The 24,367-nt window shown below is 37.4% G+C and overlaps 5 protein-coding genes across 5 annotated transcripts in view; 1 reads left to right on the top strand and 4 right to left on the bottom strand.

Moving 5' to 3' along the window:
- tcirg1b (T cell immune regulator 1, ATPase H+ transporting V0 subunit a3b) lies at positions 1-9,380 on the bottom strand. Its single transcript, XM_020925352.2, has 21 exons — positions 9,220-9,380; positions 8,437-8,555; positions 7,390-7,468; positions 7,145-7,293; positions 6,972-7,067; positions 6,393-6,457; positions 6,196-6,322; positions 6,032-6,114; positions 5,597-5,690; positions 3,866-4,078; positions 3,285-3,435; positions 3,060-3,199; positions 2,541-2,698; positions 2,366-2,456; positions 1,861-1,979; positions 1,557-1,770; positions 1,365-1,478; positions 1,206-1,292; positions 1,013-1,133; positions 691-862; positions 1-605 (listed from the first exon to the last, which is right to left on the bottom strand). The coding sequence occupies exons 2-21, from the start codon at positions 8,551-8,553 to the stop codon at positions 515-517; spliced, it is 2,481 nt and encodes an 826-aa protein (XP_020781011.1). The 5' UTR covers positions 8,554-8,555; positions 9,220-9,380; the 3' UTR covers positions 1-514.
- Positions 9,381-9,637: 257 nt separating this feature from the next.
- On the bottom strand, positions 9,638-13,375 carry prpf19 (pre-mRNA processing factor 19). Its single transcript, XM_020925367.2, has 16 exons — positions 13,190-13,375; positions 12,858-13,007; positions 12,636-12,712; positions 12,304-12,445; positions 12,156-12,229; positions 12,016-12,081; positions 11,897-11,938; positions 11,751-11,825; positions 11,590-11,665; positions 11,409-11,518; positions 11,168-11,323; positions 11,021-11,090; positions 10,751-10,924; positions 10,594-10,676; positions 10,373-10,478; positions 9,638-10,296 (listed from the first exon to the last, which is right to left on the bottom strand). Exons 1-16 carry the CDS (start codon positions 13,206-13,208, stop codon positions 10,199-10,201), a joined length of 1,518 nt encoding a protein of 505 aa, XP_020781026.2. The 5' UTR covers positions 13,209-13,375; the 3' UTR covers positions 9,638-10,198.
- A 711-nt stretch (positions 13,376-14,086) lies between these two features.
- Positions 14,087-21,420, bottom strand: LOC110160691 (uncharacterized). The gene is made up of 11 exons (XM_020925369.2): positions 21,322-21,420; positions 21,126-21,197; positions 21,035-21,049; positions 20,489-20,619; positions 20,278-20,413; positions 19,923-20,207; positions 18,477-18,815; positions 15,834-16,015; positions 15,632-15,733; positions 15,183-15,293; positions 14,087-14,828 (listed from the first exon to the last, which is right to left on the bottom strand). The coding sequence occupies exons 1-11, from the start codon at positions 21,368-21,370 to the stop codon at positions 14,622-14,624; spliced, it is 1,629 nt and encodes a 542-aa protein (XP_020781028.2). The 5' UTR covers positions 21,371-21,420; the 3' UTR covers positions 14,087-14,621.
- A 517-nt stretch (positions 21,421-21,937) lies between these two features.
- Positions 21,938-24,353, top strand: LOC110160727 (uncharacterized). Its single transcript, XM_055159367.1, has 7 exons — positions 21,938-22,187; positions 22,491-22,621; positions 22,693-22,816; positions 23,060-23,329; positions 23,413-23,676; positions 23,773-23,927; positions 23,999-24,353. The coding sequence occupies exons 1-7, from the start codon at positions 22,148-22,150 to the stop codon at positions 24,194-24,196; spliced, it is 1,182 nt and encodes a 393-aa protein (XP_055015342.1). The 5' UTR covers positions 21,938-22,147; the 3' UTR covers positions 24,197-24,353.
- Positions 24,281-24,367, bottom strand: part of rnf20 (ring finger protein 20, E3 ubiquitin protein ligase) — a 6,090-nt gene continuing 6,003 nt past the window's right edge. Inside the window, exon 17 of the mRNA XM_055159036.1 lies at positions 24,281-24,298. Coding sequence (XP_055015011.1) covers positions 24,281-24,298 — 18 coding nt within the window. The remainder of the gene's footprint in view (positions 24,299-24,367) is intronic.

Here is a 24,367-nt window from a genome sequence, read left to right as displayed (position 1 = left end):
TAAACTGCAAAATTAGAAATTTAATAATTTTCATTACTTTACAGTGTAAATCAGTGATAAAAGAAGGACAATAGTTTACATTTATGAGGCAAAGCAATACATTTGATAACCTAAAGACTTATGCCTAAACAAGCACTTAGTCCCCAGAAGGCACCTAAAATCATCATTACCAATAAATATCAATCTTTTTTTGGAAGACATGGAAATGAGGAAACACAATATTGGCTCATGAGATCCTCTCACAGTGATCACAATCCAGAAAATTAATATATTCCCTTAAAGAGTTGAAATAATTTTTCACTTCCCTTTCAAGAACAACCATTTTAAAGTTAGAAAATGAAATTTTGGCAAGAAGGCTTGAGGCTATATTGTAAGGAGAATACTGACAGTGAGATTTGGGGTAAGAAAAATTACTGATAAGCAAAGTTTTCATTTGATAAAGATAACAGTCAAACTTGTATAGGGAAAGTATTTCGTTACAATATTTTTGTTGGTATTTGCAGCCCCAGCACATTTATATAGCTGCTGCATTTATCAATGAAGAAAACGAGAAAGGTGTGAGCTTGTAGCCAGTACCACTGTAGAACTTGTTTTGAAATTCAACCCTGCAAGACAGAACATATTTGAGGTACAACACCAAGTAGCAGAATGACAGATTATGTATCAGGCATAATAAATACAAAATATTACCAGTGTAGACGGAGTGCATGCAGAAATGCCGACAGTCCCTCCATCACCAACAAGATTGAGACTGTTAGCACAGCAAAGAAGGCAAAAATTATAACTAGTATAGCAGCGCCTACGTAGCCTTGCCATTTCAGGGCCAATCGCATCACCATTTCCCATAAAACCTCCGACAGCTCTGTGAGGGAAAAAGAAACATCATTTTTAGTCGGGTTCATGTGACTTACCAGCTAAAAAAGAACTGCAAGGATGTGTATGAGTCTTGGAGAGGAAGTTTGTTGTGGAAACTATGCATGAATGAAGATGTCTAGGTTTAATTGTTACTAACGTGCATGAGCCAAACTGAGGGCCCAAAGTCGGAGGTAGGACGCTGTGTTGGAGATGCAGCCCAAACAGTACTCTATGGTGTGAATGGCTTGATGCATGTACACATCTGCAGCATCAAATTCCTAGGGACAGAAAATACAAATTACCACAACAAATTAAGTTTATGAGCTTTGAGACATAAGAAAATGGTTTACCTCTGGTTCAGTGGCTATTTCTTCTACATCCCCTGTTCTCGTGTTGACTGAACCATCATCACTGATAAGTGGTCGCCTGTCCTCCACCTAATATGAAAGATAGATTCAGTAACAAAATGTTCAAATGGTAGAATGAATAAAAAGGTTGTGCAAACTCACCACATGACGATTTCGTCGTGTTTTGAATTTGAAATATTCAAAAGTGGGTTTTCCGAGCAGTAGTACAGGGACGGAGCACAGTGCCAACACCACCAAGGCTGTTTGCACAATTGACTAAAGAAAAAGTGTTAAAAAGGCACATTAAAGAGTTGGAGATGAAACTGTATCGTGTGATTACAAAAGCACTCATACCTGTCCTTTATAGAGTGGAGGGTTATCTGCATTTTCTGTAAAGAGGAACATGTCAATAAAGTGGATGAGTATACTAGGGGCAAATCTGGACTGGTCTGGGGTGTAGGCAATCCACTTGAAGACGATCATGAAAACCAGGTATCCGAAAAGACACAGCATAAAGAACAGCTCCGGAATTAATACAAGAAACACATTGCTTATCTGACCAAAGTGTCTGTAGAAAAACATAAAAAACAATACAATATAAACATGAGATGAATGACACAAGTGGTGTAGAAATTTGCAAAATAGACAAAATATTTACACATAGTTAAAGAATGACAAACAGACTCCAAAAGTCATGTGAATGATGCCGATGATGACTGACATCTTCATCTTGTATGAGTTGAGGAATGTTAACTTATTGTTGGCTAAACCCCAAATCTAAAATAAAGAAAAAGTCTTAGTTAATAAACCAGTAAATAATATGCAGAGAAAAAAATTCTGATCTATATGTATGTTATAATGTTGTTTTCTCATCAAAAATATACCCAAAGTTGTGTTTTGTTTGATTCACACATGTTTAACACTCAAATCCTGTATATTTATGCTCTTCTCTCAAATGGAAAACACTCCAAAGTGCTCCAGTGTGTTTTTAAACTCCATATTCCTTCACTACATTTGCCAATCTCTACTAAAAGGTACAGGACTAATAAAGGATTACTCAAATGTGTAAATGAAACAAAACACAACTCTGGATATGTTTTTGATTAGGTAACATTCTAATAAGAATCCATTTTGTGTAATATAGGACCTTCAAAGAGGCATACCGGGTCAATGCCAAATGGATAGGGGCTTGTGAAAACCCCAGTCACATTGGGATCCATAGACAAATACTGGCTTCCTGCAAGAACTGATGAGCTGAAAGAAGAATATAATATATATATATAAAATAAATAAACATGGTGACTTGGATAAAAATTCAAACTAGGTTTAGAGACTTACTTCCATATATTCTTCTCAAACATTGGGGTGACATGCCATGCTGAAGTGAATGTGCTAAGACCTTTGCTAAAGCACTCGTTGTAAATGGCACCAGTATAAATGGAAAACAGTCCCATGAGCAGAATCAGGTACCTCCCTCCGAACATCATTCTCCAAATCTAACAAAAAGCAAACGGGTTATAACTAGGCCTGTCACAATAATTACCATATCGACTTATCGTTCAATATATGAATGCAGGAATCATATTTTTTTGGATCAATATTTATTGTGTCTACAATTTCTTTGCACTACTGACAAATGTATGGTTATTTTTTGGGCTATATGATAAGATTTGAGCCATAAATGGTTGAATTAATAACTCAATACAGATGAAATCTAAGTACTAAAGTGTTTCATTTTCCTATTTATTTATTCATTCATTCATTCATTTATTTGTTTGTTTGTTATCGTGACACGCTTTGTCACGACTATTTGGTGAGCTAGTTAATTTCACAAAAGTGTACTGAGTGTTTGCTTACTTCATTGTTGTTGTTCTTTAGTTTGGGATCATTTTGTTCAAGTACCATCCACAATGCTGCTAGTGCCATGAGTAAACCATGGCCAACGTCACCAAACATGACCGCAAACAGGAATGGAAAAGTGATAATGGTGTACACAGCTACAAACACAGAGACAAAACAAAATAATGTGATACGTGGCAATTATAAATTCTGATTTTCATAGTGGATGGGGTTGGGTCATACCTGGATTAACTTCACGGTAACTTGCCACTCCGTAGGCATCCACAATGTTCTGAAAGCCAGTAGTGAAGGAGTTCAGGGGAAATAGAGTGGGTGGAGAGGTGGTGGAGGGCAGGCGATTGTAGAACGAGTCAACGCTGCTGCCACTTTTCCTCTGAAAAAAGAAGAAAAGTTTTGATATTTTGAAGCTGATGTCATCGACATGCTAAATAGCTGGAACTACAGGTGAGATGATCTGTGTGCTTAAAAAACACACATAAAATTACAGTCAGCTAGCAAGCATACGGTTTTTAGTTGCTTTAAACCTTTTAGTTGAAAATCAAACACCTAAACCGGACCATGAATGTTCATATTGCTCACAGGTTCCTGAAAATGTGTTGTTCAAACCCATTTTGTATTTTTTCTTGAGCTTTCAGATAATCTTACAATGTTCTTGTCTGTGTTTGCTGATGTGTGCACTGTTTCACCAGTGTAAATGCTGAACATTGCACCAATATAGATACATTATTATGTATTATGTTTCATGTATCATGTATCATGTATCATGTATTATGTATTATTATTAACTATGACTCTTCTCTTACCCCTCCCTCTCTAAGTGCACACTGGAGTTCTGGTAGTTTGGCAACGGGACACCAGGCCTCTGCGATCAGGCACTTGTCTGTGACCGAGGGACTACAGAGGTTTAACACGGCCTGGACAGCTTTACACTTCTGCACCTTCACTTTCCACTGGGGCAGGACCGCCACAGCCCGCATGATCAGCTGCTGCATGAAGGTTTCAGTCTGCCTCAACACCTGCATGAGGGGGGAGGAGGAGCAGGGGTTAACATTGTAGCTGATGTTGGATCAAAATCAAATATAGGAGTTATAGAGTTTTGGATTGTGTGTTCATACCTCATAGAATTTTCAGTTTGTCTAATGTTAACCAATGGAGATTTTAAGATGCTAAATACTAAACTTAATGTTCATACAAAACTGTTCTCACTGATTAGTATGATACTATGCTATAGTATGATAAATATAGTATGATTAATATTTCCCAGTAGTAACCCAGCATCTTATCGACTTGTTCCTTGGCTTTTATTTTAGTTTTCTATTTTATTTAGGCCAGAGTGCCAGAAGCTGGCGAAGGGCCTATTAGTATCGCAAAGCGATGCTCTTAATGGACGAGAAGTGTTCTCACATCAGAATATTCTTCTTTCTTTCTTATTATTTTTCTTCTAACCAACTCTTCCATTTTTCAATCAATGAACCATGATGAGAAGTCCTGAAATTTTGCCCATTTTAAAGCTTGCGCTTCTCTAACTTTTGGCTATTTCCATTTTCCAAAAATAAATAAAATGTCTTGTCAGCATCCCCAAACAACTCAATAATGCATTAGGGAATAGGAATGAAAACAAAAAAATGTGCACGTAGAATCATGAAATTTGACACAGAAGTAGATCATGACAAGACAAGGAAAAAATATTACTACACCAATGCCGTGTGCCCCACCAGAGGGCAGCAATATCGGATTAAAATTTAGTAAGGTTTTACGAATGGGCCGCACGGGTTCAAATTTGGTCCACATTATCTCAAGAGATGGAACATCAAAAGTTATCAAAATTTTTCACACATGAAATGCACTCGATTTTGTAGATTTTTGAATATTTATGAATTGCTCCCATTTCCTCAAACAAGTAAAACTTGAAACAGTTCTTAAACTCTGTCCTGAAACTACTTAATGTTAAAAAAATACATTTGGCAGATTAGCGCCCCCTATGGATTGAAACAAAATTTAATATGTATAAAATTTCAGAAATTTTGCACAAAATTCAGTTTTGCCATGCTGATCCAAAAAGTCAATGACACCCAGGTAGCCAGATGCATGATGGCAATAGGAACAAAAATTTATATTGTGACCACACCCCTTTACAAACCATACGTCCGCCATCTTGGATTTGTTTTTTTAAATAAACACATGCAAAAACTTGGAAAAATGGCAGGGTTAGGTAAAGAGTTAGGGTTAGGGCTATGGTTAGGATTACAACTAGGGTTAGGTGTAAGCTTAAGGTTATTAGGGTTAGTGTGGGGCACAGCGTTTGCGGGGTGCGACGTAGACGCACCCCGCAAACGAGGGCATATCTTGCCAGCACTGTTAGAATTTGTTGTTCTATCCCAAGCTCCATGAAAAATTAGACCTGTTGCCACAGCGATTGACTGATTTGAAACAATTTGAAATGAAATATTGTAGATTTTGAATGGGAAAAATACCTCAAAATGTTCCATATAGCAGAAATCTAAAACAGATGAATTGGATGAGACTCTACTTACAGAATGTATGTCTTCAATTCTGGTTTGAAGTCCCTGGAGGATTTCTTCTCTTTCAGTTGTGCTCTCGGGATATGCAAAAGTCTGAGTGCGGAAGCTGTAACAGAAATTTAAAAACAGCTATGAAATATTCAATTCTACTTTACCAAGGAGCTGTGCTGCTTAGATGTGAAAAGCTTGTGGCGATGTCTTTTTTTGTGATTTTCGGTATAGGGTCTAGACTCACTTGTAACCACAATTATTTTCAAGCTTTTGTTATCAGTTTGTTGTTGTGTATTTAAAAGTATATAAAGGCAAACATACTAAGTCGCCACATACAGTCGCAAGTCCAGATTATTATCAATAATTGAGTAAGGAATTGATTAATAAATTACCATACAACAGGATGACAGTAATTTGTTTACTTGGCGCCTTTCAAACATATAATTTGTAACTTACCAATCGCATATTTTTTTGACTTTTTGTCCAATTTGATCTCCCCAGTACGAAATCAGAAACACAGTCCATTGAACGCTTTCCCTCTGTAAATAAAAAAAGCAAGTATGTAGTAACAAATGTATGTTGCAATTTAATATAATTCAGAACATTTTTCAGTATCTCACAGTGTCTGGATTCTCAAGCCGATCGTCCATCTCCTTGAAATCTACAATGATGAAGCCTCTGCAGGCCCGCCACAACAGTCGCTCAAAGGAGGGCACCTTCCAGGGATGGACCACTCCAGCTACAAAACTGAGGCAGAGGTATTTTTAACTTACCAGTAAGTAAATCAAAACCATTAAAAAGAGAAAATGAATTGTACCTTAAGCGGACATCTTGGCGGTTATCGAAAAGGCCTTGATTTTCGATTATCTGCGGTGGTGGTGCCTGCAAAATCCAAGTGTTGTTATGACCAGTGACAAGTTAATAAGGTCACTATTGTTCCCTTTTTTCATGGTTTGGTCCAGTTCTAGTCTTGGTCTGGTCCAGGTTTAGTTCCATGTTTAGTCCCAATTTGAGACAGTGACTGTGAAAGTGTGAACACACCCTAACTGCAATTAACAGTATAAATGAGGAACAGGAACAGTGTGATAATAGAGGTCCAATCAAACACAAAACCTACTGCTGCAAGAGGTTGATGCTGGATTTACTACTTACAGCACTGTCAACATATAAAATAGAATGAGGGACAGGAGTATATTAGTTTAGACATTATTGCATCATAATAGAATGAAACTGAACTAATTGAGCATTTACAATCATAGTTTATTGCATAGACCTGTACATGAGGCAGGCACACATTATTAACAAAAATACCCCCTTCTCACACACACACTCTCATAAAAAAGACAGATAGTTGATGTTAACTGGGGATAAGGTGAATTTAAAAGTTTTTTTTCACCTGAGATGCTGTAATTGAATGAGTTTTGGTCAGAACTCCTCTGTATTGACAAAGCTGAGTTAGCTGGGCTTGCAAACTGTCCCTGTTCCTGGAGACCTATAGAAAGAACATATGTATGTATTTATTACTTTATCAACAAAAACATGTAACACAACTTGTCTGCCCAAATGTACCTCTCTGAGCTCCCGGGCCAATCTCTCACTCTCCTCCTCTATCGTTATGAGTTCACGGGGCTGTGGTGCTGGAGGGATTGGACACGGGGGAGGGAGAGGGCCAGTGAAGGGAGGCAACCGCGAACGACTGATTTCTTGTTCAATGAAAGCTAAAGGGTGATTAGTATTGTTAGCAAAGTACAGAAAAATACACTACAATTAAAATTGTTTAACATTTTGATGATGAGAAAGGGAGAAATACACACTAAAAGTTTTCTCCAGCTCCTCGCATCTTCGGATCTCTGCGATGAATTTTCTCTGAAACGCGTTTACACTGGGATTTAACTGGAACAGAGCACAGAGTACAAAGGAAAATGGAAAAGTGAGTCAAAGTAAATTCATTCTGTCTTATGACCCTTTAATGACCACCACCAGCTCGTCTCAAGTCATTCAAAACTCATTATAGAGCTACAAATGGTCTCATTTCTCTGCCTGGAATGTTCCACAGTATGACATTAAACAGCTCTACCTTACATTTATTCAATTACAGGTGGTTTTAGAGCTTAAAAATAATTAGAAAAACAGGTGCTCTGACTGTGAGCGGGGTTGCCTGTCTACAGATCCGGCCTGTAACTTGGTCTGGTTTGGTCTTCATGAAGATAGAAAGGTTTATAATAGCATATTGTGAAACATTCCAGACAAAGCAAGAACATTTCCATGGAGAAAAGCAAGAGACGGACCCTCAACCAGAAAAGTTTCACAACGCACCTTTAAAAACCACTCCTAACCAAACTACACATTAGGAACAACCAATCATTTTCGTAATCACTGCTGTGAAATCTTAAGAACCAACTCCATGCTCAGTGCCCTTTGACTTCAGTAGACTTGTAAACCATTTAAATACAGGGATGAATGTACTTACTAGTGATACTATAATGCCAGCAATAGTAAGCAAAGGATAAAACAATAACTATAAAAGTATTGATAAACAGAGATTAAATCAGACTGGTTGATAATCTATTGCAGTGAATGTAGTGAAATAGCAAATTAGGCTGCATTATAGTTATATTTTTAATACTTAATAACTTTATACCACTACTAACACAAAGGCTCGACACTGAATAAATATACAACATAACATACAATGTAATATATCATTTTTCAACACAAATGATTGATTCTTATTACCATGTGGACCTATAGTAGTTCTGATAGGTCAAGAACACTTAGGTCAAGAGTCTCTATTTTTCTATTTTGTCTATTTGTGTGATTTTTTTCCCCAGTATTGATTAGAATCTTTCTCACATACTCACATCTCTGAACTCGACAAGGCCCAGCTCGCCAAGCTCACTGACACAATTATAGGCCGAACCGGACTGAAGGAAAAGCTGCACCAGGCAGACCTCCTCACTGCGAAACATGGAGCCCATAACTGTGGACAGGAAGAAAACTATTTAAGAAACCACAATTAATAAATGGAGGGCTTGGCAACCATTATAGGGAAATGGAAACAAAGATTAATATGAAGCTACAGGGTGTAAAAAGGAGAAGTGAGAATGTCCAGGTGGGATTTCCCATTTGACAACACTCAGCATCATGAGATCTTTTGCATAATAACTAAACGAGGAAGCAATTTCCTGAGGTCAAATTTACTAAATTATCAAAACCATTTACACGACACTGAATGGAATTACAGAAGAATTGGCTGTATGCATTGGCTAATACAATTTATTTGTATTATAGAATTACTTTTGTCAATAGTATGATGCAGAGGTTTAATTAATAGTCAAATTTAACTGTTCCATTATCCCACTTTATCAAAGAATTACTTGTGACTAGTTTCGTTTTTGTTTACAAATAAGATCAACAGTGCATGTGCTAATAATCCAGGAAGATTCTTTCACATTTAACAAGCAAGATTGTAAAGTCTCTTAACAACGAAGCTTTTCTGTAAGAATTTCTATCACAAAACACATTTGAACAGTTCTTTAATGTATTTAAAGACTTAATGGTGGCTCTTCTGTAATGAAATCTCAGCCTGTTTGATATCAGCAGCATCAACACTAAAATAACGTTACTACAAAAGACAAAATTACCTTTGTATTTTGTTGTGATGTTGAGTTACGACCTCGTGTGTCCGCTTTCCAGTCCCGGTACCGGCGGGCAGAGGAATAGACACAGAACAGGACAAACGCAGAGGTTCTGTAGTTGTGAGACTTCCCGTTTGAGACAGTCACGTTACTGCGGCCTCACGTGACACAGTCGGGATGGTTTGTACTTTGGTCTGTCGGGGTCGCTGTTTCATTATAACATCTAAAAACCTGACCCCAAGCTATGCATGGATTTCAGTTATTCATATATTTCAATTTTATTCCCATAAATCCTATTTATATTTAAGAGTCTGAGTTCATTGTCAGTCTGTGACCTTCACAACCTTCACAAAAATTAAGCAATTTTCTAATTATAAACCAGCCAAACACACTGTGTCAAAAGAACTTCGTTCAAAACTTGAGATACTTGCATTACAAAACATATTTTATTTTATTGTAAAAGGGCAGGTGACATAGGTAAAATATCAATTAATGAAAAATATACACATGGAATAAACATTTTTTAAAAAGGAAGTGAAAATACAACACAGAAAATAAATCAATTGCAAGATGGAGAGGACTTTTACTGGACGCCCATCAGTACATCACTACAGATGTATTTAATTTATGCTGAATAGATATTAAGAAGCTGGTTTACATATTTTCACACAGATGCCCCAGTCATAAACTTCAGTTTGCCCATCTATGTATTTTAACAGAACATCACAGTAAAATAAAAACATCATAAATCACAAACAGTACAGCTGACTTTAGTACAGAACTAATTTGGTTTGTGAGAGCCAACAAACATGCCATTTTAATCTCAGAAAGCATGGGCCTCAAATTGTCATTACTGAGCATTTGTTCTAATACACTAAAGCAAAAAAGCGGTGACAATTTCTGGTTTCCTAAAAATAAGATCACTACGCCCACCATTCCAACATAAGCATGACCTATGACCTCTGCTCCTTCCTCATGTTGTCATTTACATGCTGTAAAACTTGAGACTTCTGTCCATTCCAGTAGAAGTGAGGAAACGAGCGTTCTCTCCAAAAGCAACTCCAGTCACCAGCCCAGAGTGCTCTGCAAAACCGTTAGAACAGTTTAGAAATGCAGAAGTCAATGAAATTAAAAAACAAATAAAATTAACATTTCTCACCAGTAAAATTGAGGACCTCGGACCATTGTTTGCAAATATACACACGGATGTCAGATCCTCCAACAGCCAGGTAAGTTCCACTCTGGTCGAATACCAAGGACTTCACCTGGTAAGATCATTTTACAATATGATTATTTACATGAAAAATCCATTAAATCTGTTAGAATTCAAATAATCACATTCAAACTTGGCCCTGAACACTAATAATTGTAACATCTTACCTCATAGTTATTGTCCAATGTGATGGTCTTGAAATTCTTCAGTTTCCTTAGATCCCACAGTTTCAAAGAACTATCCTGAGCTCCTAAATCCGATATTGGTTGTTAGTTTTGTTTTTTTGTGTTTTTTTTTTTTAAAAAGTGCCAATACTGTGCCTACCTGTGGCAAGGTAGTATCCATTTTCAGAGAAAGCAATAGATGTGACAGGTCCAGAGTGACCTGGGAAGTTGGCCACATTGGTGCGCTCCTTCAGATCCCAGATCTTGATTTGAGAGTCGGCTGTTCCAGTGCCAAAAATGAGACCATCAGGATGGAACTGGGCACAAGTGAGAGCTGTGGAGAGAGAGAAGAGATTCACGTTTGAGTCATTTTACACACACTGAAAAAATAAATAATATACCAACAAGTACAGACATAAGCATCACTTACCACATCCAGCACTTTCATCTGTGACTTTGGTGAGCACTCTACCAGTTTGAACATCAGAGAAGGCCCAATACTGAAAAAACAAGATAAAAAAAATATGATTCAGATTTTATATGTGCTAAAATAAGATTTACAAGTAATTTTCCAAACCTGATCCTCGGAGGAACTGAGCAGGTAGTCCCCAGTGGCGTGCAGCGAGAGGCCAGTGACTCCAGCCTCATGAGCACGTACCACCTGGACGCAGTTCCCACCAGTGACAGACCACACACGGATGGTGGTGTCTGGAGATGCAGAAAACACCACGGACTGTTGGGAAAAATACAAAATTAAGTCTAAAGGAGCTTTGTTGGGTTTTCATTATGGACATCAACATGACTGATCATGTGTTAACCTGGGAGGGATGGTAGATGACAGATGTAACTTTCTTGGTATGACCTTTTAGAGTGGCTACAATCTGCTCTTCATTCTTATCAAACACGACCACATTCTTATCAGCTCCACCTAAACATGAAGCATGAGGCATAAAATCACATCATAGTAAGTGGCAGTATAAATGTGGAAACTCCACTTACCTGTGAGCACTTTGCTGGTGTCAGAGGGACACAGATCAAGAGCCAAAATACCAGGTACACTAGCACTATGAAGACCCTGAAAAAATATTGATCCATAAATAAAATTCCAAACATGCATGTTGTACAATTTTAGTCTTTGGTAAAATAAATAGAGTATTTACAGCATGAGAGGCTACTTGGCGATATTTGCCTAGATCCTCGGCCCTAACCAGTTCCTCTGGGACAGTCTTTCCTCTCTGGAACACCACAATGAATAAACATCATGACAAATTAACATTTTTAGGTAGCAATAAAACAAACTACAAACCTTTTTTCGCTCTGTTGTGAGGATTGTAGCCTTGTCTTGGAGCTGTAAAAAGACATTAAATGTATGTTTAAAAAAAAAATCAATTTAATATATTTTAGAGTAAGAATTATATAATTCACCTTCTGAATAATCTCTGGAGTCATTCCCACTTGTTCACTAATGTCCATAGATTCTCCACCAAGTCCCTGTTTAACAGTCACAATGTTTAATACAGTATTTAAAAATAAGAACATAGTTTTAATGCTAACAAATAACTCACAACAGCAGCAGGTTGAGAAGCAGGAACAGCTTGAGGGGTGACCAGCCCAGCCTGGGGTTTGAGAGTGGCAAGAGCTGTAAAGAATAATCATTAGTAAACCATAGATCGATCATAGCCATGCTCATACATTTAAATGACTCAGAAATACCTTCTCTCGCAGCAGTGACCTCTTTGGTAAGACGAGCAATAACTCTGCAGGCTGCATCATGTTGATAGAGAGCGTGTGAGAGCTCTTGACGGGTCGTCTGCAACTGCTGTCGTAGGGTAAAACTATGAAGCATAACAGCATCCTGTGACAAATGGGAGAAAAGGTTAAAGGTTAAATCATGGCACTTTGACATTAAACCCATGTTTGTCCCTCTTCTCATATATATGTGTTTTATTCAGTGTATATAGAGAAAACTTTTTCAAATCTAGTATCAAGGGAAAAAATAAAAAACTAAACCGAAATTATTACATTAACAAAAGAAAAGTACTCACCCACTCATCTTGCAGTGACTTGAGAATAGCAGGAATACTTGTTGCTGATGGTGCTTTGGGTCTTATGGGATGGGACACTAAAATAACAAATTACATTATATAGCTACACAAAACGGCAATGATTTACACTAACCTATGTTAAAGAAAGCGTGAATAAAACATAACTGAAACAATGCATTAGCAATAAGTACAAGGGCGATTGCTCACAAGGTGTCAACATACCTTTAATATCAACTAGCTGTTCTTCAGACAGAGGTTGGCCATTCATTGGGTCCGTCCCATTTTCTGCTATATACTTCTCAATGAGCCGCCGTTCAAACACTTGGTTTGACACCGGGGAAACACAAGGATGCTCCGGGACCTCATTAGAAACTGAAATACATGTAATTACACCGCAATTATGACAACGCGACGACGCAGTAACGCTATCGATAGCACAAGCGACGACCGAACAAACTTTAACGCGGCAACGCATGGCCTTTTGCTAGCATTAGCAACCAAGACTGCCGCTTAGCAGCGTATGTAGTAATGAAAATGAAAGAATGCATACTTACTTGCGCAAACTAGAGACATTTTTCCACTTGGTCCTAAAATCCCCTTAGAAATGTATATTTGTGTTCAGTAGTTTCTTGTTGATCCTTTTATTGTACACAGTTGTGTTTTTTTGAAATGTGTAGCACGCTCACGCTGTCCTTTCATTCCGCCGCTACATCCGGCGCACGGCTTCTTCTACTGTTTTTGAAACTTGGTATACACGCTAACGCTGTACTGCCTCCTAAAGACAACAAAATGTCAATGTTTTTTTTGATGCAGTTCTCTAAAAAACTCAAAACACTGATCATTGTGGAATTGTCAAGTGTATTTGGAAATTAAATTAGAACATAGTTACCTCCGGCAAGGAGGTTATGTTTTTGCCGGCGTTTGTCTGTTTGTTTGTTTGTTTGTTAGCAACATAACTCAAAAAGTTATGGACCGATTTTGATGAAATTTTCAGGATTTGTTGGAAATGTAAAAAGGAAGAACTGATTTCATTTTGGGGGTGATCCGGAAGAAATCCTGGATTCTGGATCACTTTGAAATTTTAGTTAACATTGTGGTAAATGGGGCCAAAAATTTTGTTTCTCAATATCTCGGTTAATTATTGACCAAACCCCATGAAATTTGACTCAGGGATGGACAATGGGATCCTCTTTCATATTCCAAAGGCTGATCCAGATCTGATCCAGAAGACTGATTTTATCACAATTTATATCAAAAATGGGGGTAATCCTTGGCGGAGGTCTGCGCTCTCTGAGTGCTTTTCTAGTTCTTTATTAAATCAACATTACAACACTTAATTAGAAGTGCATAGGCCTTTAAAAATCTATTTGGAAAAGCCAGACTGAGATGGTTTTAGACTGGAGTGAAGAAAACTAGAGTAGAGAGTAAAGTGGGCAAAAACGGGACAGTGCTGGTTAAATAATTGTTTTTATTACGCTATATTAATTTACCATTTCCCAGTATATATTACAACACAAGTTCAACTAGATTCATTGTTATTTTTTGTACATTACTAACAAACATTTCATTTGTCACAATATATTAGTCTTTCGTAAACTTATGTAAGTTTTCTATTGCAATAAGCAGTCATTTTAGCCAACAGACACATATGATGATGGGGTCAAACTGACTATAAACTGTCAGATGTTTCTTTATAATTAAGATATTTACATGGCAGACATAAACACAAACGTACAGTTCTAACATTGGTCCTGAGGGTGTGGAGGTAGGTTTCTGAAGGAAGCTGGATCAATTCTGCAGCATCAGTGACCATTGTAAGATAGGACAGTGATTTCTCTACACGTGCAAAAGGATTGTTACAAATTTCATAAAAGTTTAACATGCAGTTTTTGACAGCAGGTCATGGAAATTAGATGTAAAGATACAAAAGGCACAGTTAAGATCTTCATTAATTATTTCTTCCATAATCAATCCCTCAGTCCCTCTTCAGCTAAAATTCAGTTTATCTGATGTGTAGACACTGCAGGATTCAGATGTGTCAGTGTCCAGGGGAAGTGTGGAAAAGTAATCTTGTGAGTTGTCTATCTTCTCTTTATTGTTCTTAATCTGGAATTGAACACACTCTTCAGAGATGTGCAGACAATCTGAAGCGCCAGGCATGGAAAACGAAATCCTCCGCTCCTCTTCAGTAGGCTTCAAATGAGGCAGAATAAGTTTTATTGCCAGTGAACAAAATTCACAGATGAGTAATGTGTTTCAGAAAACTAAACTACAATCAAATAAAAAAAGGCGTGCACACAGGTGTGAGATAAAAATAGACTTTGACTGAAAAGATCTCCAGTGTTAAAAATGCAAATATGTAACTTGTAATTAAACTGTGTATAATTGTTTTGATAATTTTCTAATTTATTTATTTCATAGGATTATCTGTTGCAGTTTTCCGTAAGTCTAGTGCCAGTTTTAAAAAAAAGTTGGGCTGAGTTCTAAAAAGGGATCTTTCTATCTCTGTCATCAACAGAGTTTGGTAGATTATAGTAACTGATTTACCTGTGAATTGTGAGTTGGAGACCTGCCTGTTGTCAGTCTTTGGTTTTCCTCATTCCTAGTCCTCATTGGAGATCGAGAGGATTGAGGCGGTGTTCCTACTTGACTATAACCCTAAAAACACAAGTAAAATAAGATAATAAGGTATCGTATAAATACACAAAGCAGTGGTAAAAGGTGCATTGTGTAACGTTTTGGTTGGGCGTCAATCACCTTCTAGTTTTTAAGGATATGCCATTGCTCTTCTTTAAATGTTCCGCAGTATGATTTGAAACAGATCTATCTCACATTTCAAATACAGGTGGTGTTATTTTTTAAAAATACCTAGAAATAGAAAGGTTTAATGTCATACTGCGAAAGATTTCAAACTAAACAATAACATGTCCGTCAGGGTGGACCCTCTACCAGAAAAGTTACGCAGTGCAGCTAACTCAAAAAATGTCCTTGGTTACCGAATAGACTGGAGTGGCATGTGGAGTCCATTTTCTTGGAGTTGATGGTTCTTGTGAATAACTATAATATCCAGCGGGCCCGGGGCTTGCATGGGTGCAGTCCTAATAAAAAAAGAGATGCAAACATGTGTTAATATTTCAAATAATGTCCACATTAAAACATATTCTAATTTAGTATTTAATTCAGTATTTTTTTCTTCACCTGTATGTTGACTCTCGGTTGGTTGACTGGTGGATTGTGGTTGGTTCTCAGCCCAGTGATGATCTGTGAGAGACTGCAGTAGGGGTAGCGCTTCATAAAAAGGATAAATCCAGCCAGAGACACAAACATCCCTGAAGGTACACTGATAGATTTGAAAATTGCTCGCCATCTTCCTCCCTTTTCTGCAATGAAATCACATAGCAATATGACACATTACATATATATAGCCCTCTGAGACCCAAGCATTCATTTCCTGAAAGACATTTTTTTTTAACCCTCTTTAACATGTTTTACTAAGCCTCTAATGCAGAAAATAATTAGATTAATCTTTTTTTTCTTTTTTTGAGGAATCTGGGGAAATGTAGCAAAATTGCAACAGCGGGCTTTAGTGGTTACCAATATTACAACTTTATATTTAAAATTCAGCTTTGTATTAGTTATTAGTCACTCAATAAAATGAAAATATATTTTAAAATGAATTAATTAAATTTAAAAAATAATAATAACACTTTTTTTTTTATACAGAACAGCACTAAGTACACGGTATGGCCCCATAGCTGATGTGATGCCTTGTATCCGTTTCCAGTGCTTTCATCCTCCACTTTGGACAACCTGAGTGTTACAGATGAACAGAAGCAAGACAAACTTTGGAAGATTAGGCCAAGGTTTGGTGCTAGACCTAGCAGGCTAACCCAGCACACTACCTTGGTTCACATCGAAGTCACAGAGTATGCAGGAGATTCCTGTTTCTGTCCACATCTTGAAGCCCCAGGGATGGGGTTTCCCACATATATATTGCCGGACGCCACTGAACCTTCCCTTGAAAGGAATCATCATTTCATCAGTGGAGTTAGTTTTGACCATCCCAGCTTGTCAAAGCCTGATCTTGTCAGATCTCAGAAGCTAAGCAAGGCTGGGCCTGGTTAGTACTTGGATGGGAGGCCACTGGGAATATCAGGTGCCACAGGGGGGGGCCAGTTGCAAAAACCCTGTCGTTGTGTCCTTAGGCAAGACACTTCACCCACATTGCCTAGTATGAAAATGGTGTGTGCAGTGGAGGTCAGAAGGGCAGATGGCACCGATTGGCAGCCTCGCTTCCCCCGGGGCAGTGGTAGCTTACTACCACTGAGTGTTGAGTGAATGAATAATGAACTGTAAAGTGCTTTGCCTAGCTTGAAAGGCACTATATAAATGCAATGCAATGATTAATTAATTAATAAATAGTAGTAAGTAAATAAAAATGTATTAATTAATTATGCTCCTCTGGCACTATCTGTAGGCACTTCTCCCTGAAGGACTCCAACCATGGCCTAATCTTCCAAAGTTTGTGTTGCTTCTGTAACACTGAGGTTGTCCACAATGTGGAAGGATGAAAGCAAGCACTGGAAATGGTTATCACTATCACTGTTCTCTGATTCTCTTTCAAAATTATACAGTTGTATATACTACATAACTATAAACACACACAAACCTATCCATCTATTCTATTGGATCAACACTCAGGGGTGAGGGATTCTCTGTGTAAAAGGGGCACCCTTTGTAACCCAGTCTTGCATTTTTGCAACATGTATATAAATCACTCTAAATCATGTGTAGTATACTTTTAAAAAAAATATATTTAACTTTTCTAACACTAAACATGTTAAGAATGAAAGAAAAAAAATTACAGATTGTTTACTTACTTCTACAATTGTTAAAATGGATCCAGAAAAGAGAGCTGGTTGGTCAGTAGAAGGCAGCCATGTCGTTTGAATTTGGAATGTGATATTCACTCTGATATTCAAATGTTCCCTCCAAAAATGTTGTGTGATGTAATACAGAGTGTTGGGTGCTGGGATATGCAGTTTTAGTTACATTCAGTCAATGTGAGACACTACTAGACAGCTCTCAGTAAATGTTACAATTCTGCAAGTGTGGGTCTCAGAGGGATAGGCATGCAGGTGATTGAAAAGAATATTTTAGTAGAGACAACGGCATGCTTTATTTAGCAGTTTCTCTCATATGTCTGTTAAATATATGCATTTAAATGACAATTATATACATCACATTTTTGCAGTATTTTTGCAGTGTTTTGAGTGAACAGCCAAATTATTTCCTGTACAATCTCTGCCAATATGTTTAAAGTATGTCAACTATGTTAAACTATGTAACCTTTTGGTTGTAGGCCTGCACCTGCTTGTTTCTCTGGATATGTCATTTCTCTGCATGGAATGTTCCACAGTATAACATTAAACAGCTCTTCCTTACATTTATTAGAGTACAGATGGTTTTACAGCTCAAAAATATACATAAAAAAAAAAAACAGGCATTGTGACTGTGAGGGAGGTCACCTCTCCACAGATCTAACCTGTAACTTGGTCTGGTTTGGTCTCCATGAAGATAAAATTCCAGACAAAGCAATAACATCTCCAAGGAGACAAGCATTTAAGGACCCTCCACCAGAAAAGTTACACAATGCACCTTTAAATTTAAGTGAGGAGCAAACTATTTTTTTTTTTCACTGCAAAAAGTATTCTTGATCAGAAGTAAGAATTATTGGAGTATAATGCTACATTTTATTCTGTTTTGAATAAACATGTATGGTCACATTTATTACTAATAAGTACATATTTATTAGCAATAGAGAATGTGAATGTGACTTACCAATGACCTGTAACCATGTGGTTGAGACCAAGTTGCCACCTTTATCTTTGATTTCGTAAGTGCCATCATGTCTGGAGGTCAGCCGTACAATGACCACCTCGTCTTTGCTCCCATTACGCCCCAGTGAGATCAGACCTCTGTATCTCATGTCATGGTCTGTGATCTGGCCCTCGCGAACCAGTTGGACCGGACCACGAGGGGGCTTTGGGTCAAATGGCCCCAGTGAAGATTCGTCGGGGTATCGTGCGGGGGTAAAGATGAGATGAGCATGAGAGACAGGGAGAAACAGGGGTAGATTTAAAGACTCTTTGGTGAAGCGGGTGACATTGAAGAAATGACCTACAAAATTAATAAAGTTTACAAAAAGAGTAAAAGGAGAGGAAAAAGTGATGGTGGCATGAGTGACAAGTAAAAGGATGGATTGGAAAAAGAAGAATATAATTTCAGTTAATCGATAATCTGTAAGCTTTTTGTTTGATTTCATAAAGAGTTTTAGCTGGAGCAGTTATAAAAACTATGTAATATCACCAATAGCACAAACTGAACACACACAATTTTTTCTCTCATTCTACTCCCCAGACCTTTCTAAATTTGTAGATGTCACTGGCTGTGTCCTTGGTAAATGAGAAAGATTTCACAGAAAAGTTATGCTTTTCTGTGAAATCTGCCCCAGTTATTAACATTTCCAAAAAACTTGAAAAAGAGCATAGACAATGTGGAATATTCAAAAAGATAATGCCAGTTTCCAAAGACACACTCTAGGCAAGTCACAACAAGCAGGAGGCCACTGGAGCACAACCACGAACCAACTAAGTGTGATGTAGCAGCTCTCACTCTTGGTCTCTATATTCTGGACTGCGATTATGTCAAATTCCCAGACAGGGGAAGAGACGGTTTTATCCCTCGATAACATTATACTTTGGAATGAAATATTCAAAACGTAAATTCAGAAATGTTGAACCTGATAATTTATTATTGACTATACCTAAGACTGTATTATAACAAAAATCTACATTTTAGCATTGTTCATTTTAGTTGGCCCATTATGTATTAAAGGTCCCATATTACACAATTTTCTGACCTGTTATAATGTTATTTCCTTATCACAAACATACCTGGAGTTGTGTTTTGTTTCATTCACACATGTTTAACATACAAACTCCATGTATCAGTTCTTCTCTCAAACTGAAAACACCCTGTTCCACCTTGTGATGTCATGTGATAATACCAAAAGTACTCCACTGTGTTTTTAAACGCCATACACGATCACTAGAATCATTTGGATGATTTCAGTCCTGGATTTCCAATTTCTGTTGAACTAAAGGTAAAAGGTTGTTGTTAACCTGAAAAGTACTGCTTCATAACATCACAAGGTGGAACAGAGCATTTTGAGTAATAACAGCCAATTGAATGCTGTGGTCTCACCCGAAACCCAGGAATACTCACCATGGACAGCAAGGGTACTCCGCATCAACACTTTCCCTTGGGCGTCTCTCACTGTGTAGTTTCCTTGGTCGGCCTGTGTCACTTTATCGGCCAGCCACACTTTCCCACCTCTCACAATGCGACCACGGCCTGCACCACTGGCATTGTAACTTGTCCTGTTCCACAGCACCACTGGCATGGCCTCAACAGGAGCCCCCTTGGGAGAAAACTCCAACAAAAAGCTATTTTCGGGGATGCTGTGTTCAAAGTTTTCACCATATTTTTTCCTGTAGGATTTGATGCACTCTACAAATAAGGAAAAAATAAGTACAGGCCTGTTCATTACATGTGTTTGTTAAAGAAGTATTTTCTGTACCTGAAACAGTTAAGCGTACTGTCTCATAGGTAAATTCAGAGAAGAGTTTGATTGAATAAAGTCCTTGATCTTGATGAGTCACCTCTTTTAGGACAAGCATCTTATCTTTAGTCCATTCAAATCTTGGGTCCTTTACCTGTAATCACAAAGAAGTTTGTGATGTGATAGTCTTGATGAAGTTATACCTCTTTTTTTTCTAACTATCACTTACTGTGGTTTTCTCCAAAATAACACGCCTGGGCCCAGGTTGATCTGGAGTAAATGTTACAATTCTTGATGTGGAATAAACAGGAAGTCGAAACTCCTTGCCAGCGCATATAGTTTGTACCTCTTCTCTGTCACCTGTAAAGATGCAAAATCACATCAAATCATGAAAGGTGCACAGTGGAACTTTCTGTGTGGAGGGCCACTCGTCACCATGAACATGTCGTTGGCTTGTGTGGAATTTCTCACTAGATGATATTAAACTCATATTTTCATTGAGACAAGCACCAAGCCAATTTACAGGTCCAGTTTGTGGAGGACAGTAAAATACATATTTTATTAGTTTTATTGTAAAAAAAAAACAAAAAACAAAACATAACTAAACTATAGTTATAGAATAAGCAAGTTTAATGCCATACTGTGGTACATTCCAGCAAAAAAAAAAGAGCATACCTCCAGGGACACAACCAAGTGCTGGACTCTTACCAAAAAAGTTACATAGTGCACCTTTAAAGAAAACACTAAAATAATGTACTTTTTTTCTTTTACTTACCTAAAAAATGTAAGCCTGCGAGAAAGACAAAATAATTAAATATTATTCACGGTTAATTCCCACAATTTGCATGCATTTATGACGAACTTACAAGTGGCAAAGGGAATACCAAGGACAGTTAGCAGGATGCAGGGAGACATCTTGCTTTGGGGACACATTTCATCTATAAACAAAGTAAGCATTGTATGTTATTGTCATTCATCTCGTCCTCAGTGAGCTACACAACCGAAGCTCAAAAGCAAATGTGGATGACAATGATAACGCCATTATAATGAGGTAACTATCACCGCTATGTTGCCTGTTTGTTACATGATGCCCCCTGCGCGGTTGGAGCATTGGCTGGAGCCGTGTGCACTTGTATCCCACGGTACGGCACACTGCACTCAGCTGTTCTTAAAGCCCACCCGGACATTCTTAACATGCTTCCGATATGAACTCACCGGCCTATTCTGGTGAAAATAGATGCCCCCCTTGTAAAATGTGTTTGTTTATCGTTGTGAGGTCGGAATAAAAGGATAAACGTTCTTTGCGCCGCGCATGTGCACTAGCCCCATTTTTGCTGCTGAACGAATTGGTACTTTCGATTCACGTAAACATTTACGAAAAAAGCGCAGTATTATTGTTGAAACGGCCATAGTTTAGATGTATCACCAAAAAACAAAAGAAAGAAACACACACAAACAAGAGCAGTGTGTGGGTTCATTTGGATAAACGCAGGAGTTCAGTTAGTTTTATGCATTAATCTGTGCTTACTGTGTTATTAAAGTTGCAGTTCATAAAAAAAACAAATTTTATTCATTAAGCACGTTACAGGCAAAACGCGTTTGAGTTCGTAAAAACCATGTAACCTAGTATCTAACCCATGACACCGATATAAACAAGTCATACTCTGTTGGGAGGAGGGGCATGAAGGAACCCCTCCCTACAAACCGAGTGGGGCCTTTCCTCGTCTTTTTCTTTTTACTTTCAGCCCTGTAAATGTTGAATAGTTTAATTTCAGGAAACGATACATTTCTAAAGTCGCATTTTGTGCAAGATCTTTGCAAGACTGTAAAATTATCCTACAATAGGCTACTAATGCAAATTAAACACGCATAGGTTTCTCTTAACGACATGTTGTTCCAAGTTACCGTGTTCGTCCTTCTGGATTTCTGTAAGTATCCAAAACAGAGTAAACTGCTTGTCTTATCTTTACCTGAGAAAATATAGAAAGCAACTTGGTGCTATTGATGCGATGCTTTTTATCAACAACTGAAAGCTGTAGATGACTAAATTGTTACTTTCAATTAACATTTAAAATTGTCTTATAGTTTAATTGCCAGAATTATCTTAATGACCAAAGACTTTTAAGAGAGTTTTAAGGATATTTTTAGCCAAGATATGTTGGCTGTACTGTAATGCTCTACGTTGTTTTCAGAAAATTATTTATAATTTAATGTTGTAATTTCTTGTTTAGGTTCATCTTATTCTACTCCTTTTGAGTGCTATGGCGGCACTTACACATTCACCATTCCACGAACTGATACTTCTGTATATTATATGCCAAATACAAGAGATAACCGGATACTTGTTGTTGACAATGGAAAAGTAGGTACTGCAATTTTAATTATTTCATTTCATTAACTTTGTAAGAAATAACTTCTTAATTGCTTGTTTAGTCAGTAAATACACGGTTTGAGGTTTCTTTCATGAATACCATAAAAATGAAGGATCTAACGGAACAAGATGATAGAGCTATCCTGTTCTTTGACCAGCTCAACAGTGTTCAACTGTCAGTCGGTGGTGAGTGAAAAAGATGCATTCTTGGTCATTAACATGTATCTCATTCATACTTTTAATATTACATAATACAGTCTGTCTCGTCCAGCTAGATTAAATTACAACCATGTGTTTACTATTAATGATATAAATTAAGCCATCTTATAAATGTAAAACTAAAGAAAATGGAAATGAATAAAAATTATATATGGTAGTGTATATATAGTAATCAATGCCATTTTGTGTTTGTAATTTATTTTTTTTCAGATTGCGTGGAGCCTCTATTAAAAAGATATGGAGATTTATTTTCTTGGCGGATCCCTAGACTTGCGCAGTACTTGGAATTTGCCCAGACTGTGTCTGTGTCTGTGTTAAAACCAATAGTAATTTGGAATCGCACTGACCCCTCCAGTACCAGAGGAGTAATAAATGACAATGATTTTGAAATATACAAACTTACCCAGAAAAACAGTGGTTACTACAAATTTAGGGGGTCTAGGAATGACCTGATCAAATGGAAAAAAATAGAAGTTGAAGGTGAGATGTTTGTTACTTTGGAAAACGAGGCAGATGTGTTTTTGACATATATTTTTTGTTTGTTTGTTTGTTTGTTTCCACAGAGAACCGTGAGCATTTGGAATATTTTGAGGGAGAACACTTTCACATGGATTTTCCTGTGGAGTTTTCATTTTCTAATATTTTATTTACACCTGCGACGTCCCAAATTGAGAAAACCATTGAAAAGAGACGCATTAGGAACAGAATGAAACTCACAAATTCATACGTTTCTTTTAGGGACCTAACACTTCAGGATACAGGTATATACAAATTTATAGATAATGAAGGAAATGTGGCTGTGATGGTGCAGTTAGATGTGAGGAAAGGTAAGAAAGGACTTATTCAAATGTAAATGACTAAATCTAACTACTCTTACTAAATTTGACTACTAATAATATGCTCTCTGTGTTTCAATCCTGCAGCTGAAGTTCCAGTGTGGGCCTATATTGTAATTGTGTGTGTGATTCTCCTTGGTATCCTGTTATGTTGTTGTTGTGTAAAAAAGTGCTGCTGTAAAAAAAGTGAAAGAAGTGAGCCTGGTTCTACTAATGCCGCAGCACCTGCTGTGTATTACCATGTAAGTATTTTTATTTGATATTCAGACCAAATGTCAATAGCCTTTACATTATGATTGGCTTTTTTCTGAAGGATTCAAATCAATCTGCTCCACCTGCAATCCCTCTTCTCTCCAGAGAGCCAAAACACTTTACTGCAGACACAACGGTGAGTTCTGCATTAAAAGGTCCTATATTATGCAAAATTGACTCTTGTGAGCTTTGTTATAATGTTGTTACCTCATCAAAAACATACCTGGAGTTCCACTTAGTTTCATGCAGACATGTTTGAGTAATCCTTTATTGTCTGTTTACATCTCCAAAGCACAAAATGCTCTGTTTCACCTTGTGATGTGATGAAGCTGTAGTTTTCAAGTTAAGAGCTACCACTTACCTTTTGTTAGTAGAGATTGGCAATTCTAATATCCAAATGATTGTAGTGAAGAGTATGGAGTTTAAAAGC

The sequence above is a fragment of the Boleophthalmus pectinirostris genome, unplaced genomic scaffold, assembly GCF_026225935.1.
Source record: "Boleophthalmus pectinirostris isolate CB_2022bp ecotype Guang Dong unplaced genomic scaffold, ASM2622593v1 HiC_scaffold_23, whole genome shotgun sequence".
Lineage (NCBI taxonomy): Eukaryota > Metazoa > Chordata > Actinopteri > Gobiiformes > Gobiidae > Boleophthalmus > Boleophthalmus pectinirostris.
This window is presented reverse-complemented; position numbering and strand designations above follow the sequence as displayed.